Source organism: Saccostrea cucullata, unplaced genomic scaffold (assembly GCF_032062105.1).
Source record: "Saccostrea cucullata isolate Sc308-1 unplaced genomic scaffold, CSIRO_AGI_Scuc_v1 ctg1145, whole genome shotgun sequence".
NCBI lineage: Eukaryota > Metazoa > Mollusca > Bivalvia > Ostreida > Ostreidae > Saccostrea > Saccostrea cuccullata.
The window spans coordinates 77,071-89,387 of NW_026919948.1; the positions used below are offsets into that span (position 1 = coordinate 77,071).

The window sequence follows — 12,317 nt, forward strand, 5'->3', positions numbered from 1 at the left end:
TTTCTTCTATTCATATTTTAATTAATCTTTGTGACATTTCACAAAATGAAGCAACTTTGTTCAGTGCAATGGGTTAGTGATTTTACAAATGTACATTTTCAAAAAAGATGAGATGTAAGTGTTAATGCAGTCATCAGAAGTCTAAATACAGGTACTCTGTACTCCAAGAACTAAATATGTGTAATTTTACACATAAATTTGGTATTTGTGATAAAAGAAATATTAAATAACCAATTCCTGAAAACAAGTTACATGTATCTACATTAAATTAATAATAAATATATTTCTTATTAACATGTATGTTTCCTTCTGACAAATATTTTTCAAAGAAATATCAAGCCATTCATATTCAAAAATGTGAGTGGTCTAGTGAGTACAATTAAGAAGCAGATTGTCAGGGTTGCCAAGCTGCAAAGGAACAACACAACACATGGGAATCTTTCTAAATATTACATGTATGCAGTTTTTAGAAAAAATACTAATTTCTTGCATACATTCCATGATGAGTAAATGCATTGACTAGGAAATTATATACTTCATACATATTTGTCTTTGGAAAAAAAGAAGTGTTTAAAAAACATAATTCTCCCATCCCAGACCCATCCCTCGGTGGTACATATTTATTTTACCTTTGGTGAGTAACATTAACAGTAAATGGTCTTGACCTTAGGAAACTTTCATCTTTAACAATTAAAAAAATTTATATTGTGTACTTAAAATCCTAAATTTGGCCATTGTTTAAAGTTGTGGATAGACAAATGGACTGAGTAATGTATGATCTTCAAAATAAGGGGTATAAAAATGAATAATTACACATACATAAACATGTTCTGTACATAAAATTGCATTGATAATCAATATATTATAACAGGAGAAGGTCATTCCAATGGCTCAGTATATGCAATCCATTGAAAAATGTTTTATCATTAATGAGGAATTACACATGTAGCATTGTATGATATTTGCAATGTACAGTTAAAATTAAAAATCATAAATTTTTAATTAATTGCTTAAAAAATGCCCATCATTACAAAATCATCATACACAGATATAAGACGGACAAAAAATTGTTAGGTACACACACACAACCTACTAAAGCAGGTAAACATTGCATTGAAATTAGCTCTTGTATCACATTACAGTGTGAATTTACAGGTATTCAATATTGCAAGTTTTATGTCGGTTTTTCTTAATAATGCAAAAATTATGCCTTATATAAGATGAAAAAGCTTAAATATTGTACAACTAGATACCCTTATACATAATTTGTTCACAGATGCATTGCAAATCAAAAATTACATAAGAAACAACAACCAGTTCAAATTTGACCTGAAGTCAGCAAGACTTTTACATGAATTATATCGTTATGTTTAAGCTTAAAATAATTTTTTTTATGTTTACAAAACAATTTTTTTTCAATATTTCTAAATACATGTATTTAATATCCCTTTTTAATTTTAATTTCTCTTGGTGAACTGTGCTTTGTTTTCACTTAACAGAATTAATCTCTTGGGGGGAAAAAAACTACTGATCAACATTCAAAGTTAATAACATAAAATTATTTTATTTTGTTAATAAATATTTAATTAAATGTACAAAGTATGGCACATTAACTGGTTAAAATTCTCTATAAAACTATATTGATTTTTATCTGTTTAGATATCGACATCAATATTACTTGATTTTTATATTCGGTGAAGGTAGAAATTCAAAATGACATCTTCAATTTCTTTGACTTTAAAATTCCAAATAAACTAATATTATTAATTTTTAATTTAGCACTACCATAAATTGAAACTAAATGTTTTATCACAAATAATGTAACTGTATGCACTTTGACATAAGGCAAGTGCTTTAAAATTCCACAAATAAAACATGCAGATATTCAATTTTGAGTGCAAAACATAAAATCCAGCCTTTAAGATATGCACCATCATAAATAATATACATTTTTACACATAATTTACAGTAAAATCTCAATTCAGCTTGTTTAAGTCAAAACAATAAATATTTTCATACATTGATGTGAAAGTAAAGTATTTCAATCATTGATGAAAAAAAGATTATTTTGTTAAAATTAATATATGAACAGTCTCATATAATTTTCTCCGAGCTCTTTCTCGTTAAATCTAAAATATTTCTTAAACTTTAATTTAAAATTATTATAAAAGACGTTGGTACAGTATATTTATCTTGAAGAAATCCATTTCTTTGAGGTAGCCATTGCACATAAAATTACATGTTTGAGATTATCGTGAACAAATTTGGCAACTTTCTGTGCAATAATACATGTACACCATATCTGACTAGTCCGGGGAAATTTCTAAATCTCCAAATTCTCTCTGCTAAGTCTCTACCATCCAACATTTCTGCTACAATCTCTCCCTCTTTCTAAATCTCACAGAATGCCGTTAGTGAAGTACTGGAATTTGTCGTACAGAGACGTGGTAAGCGAGTTGAGACTCGACTCGACTAGTTGGTCCACGTATAGCTGAAGCTGTTCTTCTGTCAGATTCAGATGAAATCGCTCCTTCAACTGCCGTATTGTATTTACACCATTCCCAAAACAAGGCAGTCCTGAACCTGCAATACATGTAAAGGATAAACTAGGTTTTACATTCCAATTTGTTCCGGAAGTAGCAACAAAACACAAAACCTAATACATGGTCCTCGACATTTTTTTTGATAATTAATGATCAGCATAAAATACAGAATAAGTGGAAATTTTTGCGAGACGCAAATTTAGCAATTTCGCTTTAAAAATTGGTATTTCATTTTTAGCGAATAGTGATTTTAATGATTTTATTAAAATGCTCCATAAAAAAGCAGTTACAAATAACATGCAATTAAATTTTAGGAATTTCAATATTTAGAAATCTCAGTACCCTCGCTAATATTGCCAAAATTAAATCCTCACGGATTAAAGTTGTCAAATTATTTAAAATGTCTTATCCTTTTGTTACCTGTTTGCATGATCTCCACAATGGGAATGATTTTGTCCATGTGCTTCCTTGATGCTACCAATCCTTGTAAAATTAAAATCTTAAAATATTCAAACATATCACTCTCCAGTCCTCCCATAACCTGAAAATAAAACAAACATTGGTTGTAAAATTTTGTCCAAAAATTAAAATGAAATAGGTGGCAATTTTCCATATATTTTCATACATCGTGCATTTTACCCATTGTTTTGAAGTACCTAAGGTACACATTTTTTACCACAAGAGCAATCATTTATTGATCAGATCAATGAATGAATGAAAATTTAAAGTAAGGATGGAGAAAGTCATTCAAGATCTTTTTAGTACATATTGATACAAAAACTGAATGCTGTTTTTTTTTTCTTTAATATAATTTTATCCCACCACTTCTGCAAGAATTTCTATCAAATGATTGTAAATACCTCTGCAAATTCGTGTGTGAGTTTAAAGGGTGAGTTTTCAAATCCTAGATTTTTGCCTGGTGAAGTTGACAAGATAAATCCAAAGTCAATGTGAATAATGTGACCATCACTGTCAAGTAGAATGTTCCCATTGTGTCTGCAAAAGAAAGTTTTCCACTTTTACTTCAGATACATGTATTAAAAGATACAGGGGCCCCAATCCTCATCTGACTATCCATACTCTTCTGACAAATAAGAATGCACACATAGATATTCATGATAATGAGGTTTGGCTGTGCATCTAAATGTATGCTCCGAAGATTGCCACCCAATAGTTATTCTCACCTAAATGTATACTCCAAAGAGTGCCACCCGATAGTTATTCTCACCTAAATGTATACTCCAAAGAGTGCTACCCAATAGTTATTCTCATCTAAATGTATACTCCAAAGAGTGCCACCCAATAGTTATTCTCATCTAAATGTATACTCCAAAGATTGCTACCCAATAGTTATTCTCACCTAAATGTATACTCCAAAGAGTGCCACCTGATAGTTATTCTCACCTAAATGTATACTCCAAAGAGTGCCACCCAATAGTTATTCTCACCTAAATTATACTCCAAAGAGTGCCACCCAATAGTTATTCTCACCTAAATGTAAACTCCAAAGAGTGCTTCCCGATAGTTATTCTCATCTAAATGTAAACTCCAAAGAGTGCCACCCGATAGTTATTCTCATCTAAATGTATACTCCAAAGAGTGCCACCCAATAGTTATTCTCATCTAAATTATACCCAAGTGCCAGTTATTCTCATCTAAATGTATACTCCAAAGAGTGCTACCCAATAGTTATTCTCATCTAAATGTATACTCCAAAGAGTGCCACCCGATAGTTATTCTCATCTAAATGTATACTCCAAAGAGTGCCACCCAATAGTTATTCTCATCTAAATGTATACTCCAAAGAGTGCCACCCGATAGTTATTCTCACCTGTCTTTGACCTGCATCAGGTAACACACCAGACAATAACCAGCACAGCTCTGTACAAAGTTCCTCTGGGCTGTCAGAAATCCCTCACTGTTCACGGCTCCAAACTCCTGGATGAAGTACTCCTTGAGTGACTTCTTGCTGTGTTTCTTGATTTGGTGGATAGAGACTGTATTATCCACAGGTTGGATCATTCCACTCATGTTGGATATGACTAGGATGTGGTATGGCTCTATCCATAATGGCACATGTTCTAGATCCCAAATGTTCTGCAATAATGGAAGATAGCCCTTTTTAGACACCTGTATACTATTAAATGTACTGTGAAACCTTTTATTTAGAACTGAACGCTTCTTTTTGAATTTACATCAAAATAAAATCACAACCACTTTAAGTTTCTATTCTATATTTCTATGTTAATTTTACTAACATGTATTGTGAATTACAAGTTTATTTCCTTACAACATGTACAAGTAAAAGAAAAGAATTATCATTTCAAATTAAACTTCAATAATTCACAACCACTTTAAGTTCCTATTCTATATTTCTATGTTAAGTTTTACTAACATGCATTGTAAAGTAAAAGTTTATTTCCTTACAAGTAAAAAGAAAAAGAATTATTATTTCAAATTAATTCTTAATAATTCTAGTATGCAATACTTAGAGTGGCACAAGTTCTGAAACACTAATCATAAAAATGAGTCTGTACCTTTAGAACCTTGAGGACTTGATACACCAGTAGTTCCTGTCTGAGGTCATCCCCACACTTAATGATGACAGATGACAGCTTCCAGTTTGGTAATTGTCCATACGGGGAGGAATCCCTAATCCTCTTGACTTTTTCCTCCCAAGGTTCTTTAAGGGCAGCTGCTGAGGGATCCTCTGGGTCACGCTATAAATCGTCAAGACTTTTTTTATTTTAATATTTTTACCAGAAAATCAAGTCTGCAAGACCTTTTCCCAAATTTTTCCATAAGGACATGTTTACACGTACTTGTGAATTTTTTAATTCCTTGTATATTTACAGATAACTATAGAAGTTTACCTCAAATTTGCTTTTAGGAGCTGTGAAATGCTCTGATAGTCTTTTCCTAATGTCTCCTGCTGCAATGTAGACCGGGTCCTTACTATCAGCACTGGTGGTGCTTTCCACAGAAAACTGTGATAATGTATCTACTGATCTCGTCTTGACATTAAACTGTGTGCCACAAACAAAGGATAAGTAAAATATCAATCGTAACTCTGACAATCTTTTTTATCACAGTTTTATTTCTGTATTCAATCATTCTTCATTTCCATTACTTTCGCAATTTAATCTCAGAATTCAAGTCTGTTCCAAACATATTTAATGCAAACATAAGCAATTTTATATAAATGAAATGAAAACATCAATTACATTTTCATAAAATTCCTTCTGAACAGTTTATGAGAGACTTAAGTCTATTGAAGAAATTTTGTAACCTCTGACCTGTAATATTTCATCATCTTCCTGTGACCAGCATTCAGCATCATCGAACTCCGACCCTCCATAAATGCTGAACTCGGGGTGGGGGGATCCATTATTTCTGCTGTAACACGTGGTGAGGTCCTCCTCGGACTTGGTAAAACGTAGCGTATTCTCCAGTCGTTTACCAGGTATGTGACTAGAATAGACATTCTCTACCTCCAAAACCTCCACATACAGTAAATACGGGGCCTACAAAACACATTAACAAATGAAAACACGTGCATTTTTTAAGCTGAAATTTTCCTTAGATGTAAAGATGTAAAGAAAATGTTATCATGATGATCAAGGAAACAGATAAACAGGCAATAAATTGAGGAACAGGTTACAATTTCTTACCTTTTCTTTAGAATTAAGAACAATGGCCTGTGTATGGGGAATTCTCACAATGTGATGGTGGTTGTTTGTGTTGAAAGGAAGCCAGACTCTGGCAGGCAAATTCAGATTCAACATGGCTAGTTCTGCTATTAATCTCGATGCTGAAATTACAATTTTATAAATAACTTCTTGAAAGTGTTGCCTATCACTTCTCTAGGAAGATGAACAACTGTTGTACCAATTTGAATAATAGTACAAGTATTCTAAAGGATTCAGATGTAATGGTTGCTGATGGTCTATTTTCATGATACTTCAATTTAATAGGGATGATTAACCCACACAACATTTTTTTATGCAATAAGACACCAGCATCCCTAAATTTTTTACATGTAAAAATTCACCTTAAACATATAGCTTTATAAAACAATCATTTCACGTTGAGCATTAATAGTTATTTCTACTTGTTTACAACATACTTCTGAGTTCTTTAGTGGGCAGCTGCTGCAGCCGAGTTCCAATATTCATCAGTGCATTGACAAATTCCAATTCTGGTTTTAACCTAGGAGCCTATAAATAAAAGGGAAACAAAAAGCTAATTATAAGTTAAATATATGTATAATACTTTTAAAGGAATAGTATCAAAAAAAACAACTTAATCTAAATCCCATGCAGAATTATGACCCTCACTCCCCCTTTCAAACCTTGACAATCTAGAACAATATACAGAAACACCGATATTTTCAACTAAGGAACTTGTATCCAAAACCTTTGTTATATTTATGTTCAAATCAATTCTTTTTTTAAAGGTTACATATATACATGTATTGATGTCAAGTTTAACATGTTTTTGACTTACACCACAATGGCAGACTGTCTCCTTTCCAGTGAGATCATTGACAATGCCCTCTGAGGACTGCACACAAATACAGCCACTGTCAAAAGCTCGTCCTGAGGACAAATCTCCTGTACTCGACTTTTGGAGGTTCCCTGTAGTCTGACTGTGGGTCAATTTTGAGTAAATACCTAGGTGGTAAAGAATTTTTTCTCATTTCTTTGTTCAATCTAAATTTTAAGGATAATGCAACAAGAAAAGAAATTTACATTGTTTCTTTGAGATAGGGTAAATGAGGAATAATGAGGTCAAAGTCACAGGGAAGGTCAAGGTCATAAAACTATGATCCAAATGAATACATATAGCTCTCACTGATTTGTATTAGTTCGTGAGATTGATAAAAATATTTTGAGAGGTTTCTTTACAAGAGTGTTTAAAACAAAGTCAAAAGTCATAAAGAAGGTCAATGTTAAAGAAAGGGCAGATTGATTAAATAAACCTTAAATAATGGTCAAAGCAAAAACCAAGGCAAAAGGAAAAACTGAGGTAGTTAAAAATAAAAACATATCAGTTAAATCAATTAAAATATTCTGGAATTGTTTCTTTGGAACTTAGCTTAATGCAAAGTATGATGAATGGACTTTTTGCATAAGTATTAAGATACTGGGTTTAACTACATCCTTCTTTCCTGAAGTAAACTGTGTGATACCTGTTGCATCAGACTTGGATCTGCTGTGTGTTTTCTTTGAGGGTGTGGTGGCAGTAAATGGGTGGAGTACAGTGGGCATGGTGGGGCTTGGCAGGTTTCCTACTTTTTTATCCACTTTGGGTCTACAAAAATCACAAAATTTATTCAACATGTCAAAACCTTTTGGTGCAAGAAAATTTAAAACTAGAATAAACAGAAATCATTTCTTTATCTCTGATCAAGTCTGATGGAAGAAAAATGCATAAAGTGAAAACAATAAAAGACAAGCAAATAGAACACATGTATACTACTTAGAGAAGTGTACCTTAATTCTTCATTTAGAATCATATTCTTTAATTTGATGCCTTGTGAATTTTTCCAGTTTGGCTTTAATACATCTGCAGAATAGGCACTAAGAATCCAGGCAGTATGAAGAGAAAATTCCACACTCTGCCGACACCTGTAATTTAATTTGTATTTTGTTACTTAAATGTGTTTTCTTCTAATTCCTTAATTGTCATAATATACATGTATATTTAAATTGTTCTGTATGTGCATGTAAACAGATGTTACAAACTTCAAAGATAAGATAAAACTTAAATAGCATAAAGTTAATAATTATTTCAATTTTTAAAAATATATTCAATTTTGTTTCCAAAAATAGATCAAGCAGATTCTCATTTCTCATTATCATATTTAATTAAATCACCATCTTCTCTAAATATGTGAACAACTTCAGCAGTGGTAAATCGTATACTTTTATCACAGGCCAATTAAGTCTAAAAATACAGCAGTACAGCTGATAATAGTTACTTTACATATCTATATTTAATAAGGGCCCTCACCTATAGACAATATAGGGGTGAATGGCCTCTGCTACATCATGCATGTGAATGTACATATTCAGCAGCTGGGGCAAGTAAAAGTCCACCTCCTCCTCTGGAAAACTGAACAACCTATTTCCTGAAATTTAAAAAAAAAAACAAAATCAAGAATGGCCCTACCCTCAATGAGATAAATCTGACATAATGATAGATTATTTTCATCTATAACAAATTTGTCTCTAAATGTGCTGAAATACAGGGATTATATATGAATAAAGTAATTTTTTTGAGTGTAGATTAATTACATTTTTAGCAAACAGCAGTCTCTCTATTGGAAGTAATTTGTATAAAATAGATTTCAGGAGAAACCTTCAATTACAAGTAATTGAATGTATTTAAATACATAGGAAAAAAACAAATGTATTTTCAATTACTTTTCAATTACATTTCAATAACTTTTTTCAAAATGAAATTTTATATTTAAAAGGATGATTCATATAAATATACTGATACATAGTTCTATACTGGTGGGTTTAAAAGGTTTTATATATCCCTATGTAAAATCTCAGTTCTCCCTATTCCCACTTGCAAATAACAATCATTATGATTGTTTCACATAGTTTATTTGTTTTACAGCAATTAGACTAGAACATTTTTAAAGATTTACCTGTATTCTATTCATTTAAAGTTAGAAAATAATGGAATTGTGATAGATATTATTTATTTCCTTCAAAAATATGGATTTAAAAAAGATTTCAAAAAAGGTCTTGCCATACACCAGTGGTGTAGCATGGGGTTGTGTTTTTAAAGATAATTAATATATATTCATAATGTTTAATTTGTTTATACAGTGTGTCACACTCATTATAAGGTGAGGTTTAATTTTGAACAAGGTGTGAATCTATCATACCCAAGAACAAAAACAATTGCACATGAGTTTCATCTTTCCTGGCCCAGTAGCTATAGAAAAAATTTTTTTAAAAAACTTTATTTCTATATATAAAAATAAAACTCGAAGTAATTGATATGTATTTAATTACATTTGTCAAAGTAATTGAAAGTAATTAATTACATTTGAAAAATTCAATGTAATTGTAATTGCAATTGCAAGTAATTGACAAAATTATCAATGTATTTGAAAGTAATTAATTACATTTCAAAGTAATTGACCCCAAGCCTGCCTGAAATACATATTACATATATGTATAATTTTTTTTTCTCTATCATGATAGATTATTTCTAATTTAGCAAACAGCAGGTCTCTCTCTTCAATGAACTGAAACATTGGCTATAAAATAGATTTCAGGAGAAACACTAAGAAAAATATTAAAATGGAACCCAGATATACAAAGATATTTTGTTTATTGTTAAAAAAAATTACTCAAGATTATTTTGCAATAAATACCTTTGGTTATCTTGGTAAAAAATATTTATTGAAATAAAAAAAACATGTATATTTGTTTTTCAAGAAGTGAAAAATTCAAATAAAAAGATGAAAATCACAAACCTAAGTATGTTTGTACTCCTGGTTCCTTTGAGTTAAAAAGATATGAGATGGCTATGGACATATCAAACATTTTGGACTCGAACAATCTCAGTAACCATGATTGTTTTCCAGCACTGGAGTTGGATCTATTTTTAGGCAGAGGGGGTTTCCCCAACACTTCACCTTTCATTTTCTCTTTTTTCTCTTCCTCTGACACAGTACTAAGTCCATTGCTTTCCACTTTTATTGCTGCAACTTTATCTGATAAATTAGCACCATCTTCAACATGGCCATTTCTGAACTGACAGCTAATTTCCTCTAACTTTTCCTCATGTCCATTTGCAGTTTGATCCAAGAGACCCTCTGTTGGAGATTCTTGCTGCTCGTTCCCATTTTGGTCTTTTTTGCAGTCTTCTGACAGGAATTTATTTGTTGTATGGTCAACAGCTGATGCAGACAAGCTTCGCTCAAAGTGAGCAGCATTAAGAGATGATTCTGTGGACATGATGGTCAGTTAATTCCATTTCATGCTTGAGATAGTATTACTTCACTGGGTCTCACTGCTGTGTCTGGGATCAGCATTTTACATGGACACTGATGTTCAAATCAGGACTGCTGCATCTGTTGATAAGAAAGCATGTTTGATATGTGACAATAACATACACAAATTAATGCAAAAATCTGGGGGTGGGGTGGGTGGACCAGGCCCAACTTGCCAAACATACTACAGGTGTGGTATGTATTTAATTATTTTTTACTATAAAAACAAACATCCATAATCCATTCCAATAGTAAAGAATCATAGCTGAAAACTGTATCGTTAAGAAATTTAATTAAGTATTCATTTGAGTAAAACAATATGCATTCCATGGTCATAAATATACAGAATACTGCCTGGGTATAAACGTATTTTCATGCAATAATTACTTTCAAAAGGTAAAATCTGGGATTTCTACAACTCTTATACTGGAAATGTTTTAACTTCTACTTTGACACCCAAGTGTGCTTTAAAACTTTTATGATTTTTTTTTCTCCACTTCAAAGGGTTTCATTTTTAAATTGAACTCTGAACAGCAGTTTTAAATACAGCAAATGTTCAGCCGAAATTTAACACACTGACTGGGTGCAGTACAGTAGTGAATCAAAAGCAGAATTTGAAATGCACATACTAAGAATGCACTGCTAGTAAAATGTAATTTTCTACAGATAAGGAAGGTGCATATATATAAAAGTAATGAATACTTCAATACTCGTCAAAGTTCATTACTTCAGTTAGAATAGTTTGAAGAAATCTATGCCTTCGGGTAGACCCTCATCACAGTCATTTTTTATGTGTACATGATGCATGTATGAGGTTGAAGTCCCAATGAATGAATGACATTCAAAAAAAAATTATATCACAATTAAAAACAAAGTCAACCATAGATATAATTGGCCCAGAAACAGAGAAAACATTTCTAGTTGATATTATATAAAATGTTTAAAAAATATTTAGCTAGAAATACCCATATTTGTACAGAGATGACCCAGTCTAAAGCACTGTAAAATCTGACATGGGCTGTGGTGTTTTATGGTTTACTCAACACTCAGTGTCACAATAATGAAAATATGCCCAAATTTCAACTAGATTTTAGAGTGTTTTGATTCGTTATAAATAACATGAACTAAAATAACCCTTTGCCTATACAAATAATTTCACATTTAGGACAAAAGGATTGATTTATAAAAATAAAGACATTTTGTTACCAGATGATCACAGTCGCCATTTTTGCTGTGTCGAGCCATATATAGATAAAATTACACCACTAATGTTACCAAAGAGGAATAACTCCAATAAAATTTAATCATTTTGAAGGTCTCGGAATTACTAATACGGCCACGTGACGTCCAATGTTTAATTTAAATTATATTAGAATTTTTTTAAAACATAGTAATTCTTTGATGTCTGTATTGGAGAATATGCTGGTGCGGATCTGTACTGAAATAAATATATATAATATGTATATTACAGTGGTCGCAATATGCTCATACGGCTATACCGTACATAAATTACTCTAATAATTTTTGTGCATTATCCAGGAATATGATTTTTGTTCATTATTTATAAACTGATTACAAATTAAGTTGATATATATTTTTAATGCAATTCTCCAGAGACAAGATACTGAGATGTTTCATTTAAATACTGTAAAAAAAAAGAATATTAAGGCAATTTAATATCCTTATATGTATAGAAATACGTGTAGATACTGTTAGCTTAACATCTCAAGTTATAATATCCTAAAAACAATCAA

At 31.3% G+C, this 12,317-nt stretch overlaps 1 protein-coding gene across 1 annotated transcript; it reads right to left on the reverse strand.

The window, feature by feature from the left end:
• LOC134240844 (phosphatidylinositol 4-kinase beta-like) lies at nt 1-11,796 on the reverse strand. The gene is made up of 15 exons (XM_062722919.1): nt 11,770-11,796; nt 10,045-10,644; nt 8,559-8,676; nt 8,039-8,173; nt 7,735-7,856; nt 7,050-7,216; nt 6,670-6,760; nt 6,215-6,354; nt 5,840-6,067; nt 5,417-5,569; nt 5,081-5,263; nt 4,375-4,640; nt 3,404-3,539; nt 2,964-3,084; nt 1-2,583 (listed from the first exon to the last, which is right to left on the reverse strand). Exons 2-15 carry the CDS (start codon nt 10,526-10,528, stop codon nt 2,399-2,401), a joined length of 2,529 nt encoding a protein of 842 aa, XP_062578903.1. The 5' UTR covers nt 10,529-10,644; nt 11,770-11,796; the 3' UTR covers nt 1-2,398.
• Nucleotides 11,797-12,317: the final 521 nt, after the last annotated feature.

What these genes read in the sequence shown, in the direction of transcription:
- LOC134240844 (XM_062722919.1), bottom strand. Translation starts at nt 10,528, where the DNA reads ATGTCCACAGAATCATCTCTTAATGCTGCTCACTTTGAGCGAAGCTTG. An exon ending in CTGATGCAGGTCAAAGACAG is followed by an intron (nt 3,540 to 4,374) that starts GTGAGAATAACT and finishes TTTCTTTTGCAG; the next exon opens with ACACAATGGGAACATTCTAC. An exon ending in TGTGGAGATCATGCAAACAG is followed by an intron (nt 2,584 to 2,963) that starts GTAACAAAAGGA and finishes CATGTATTGCAG; the next exon opens with GTTCAGGACTGCCTTGTTTT.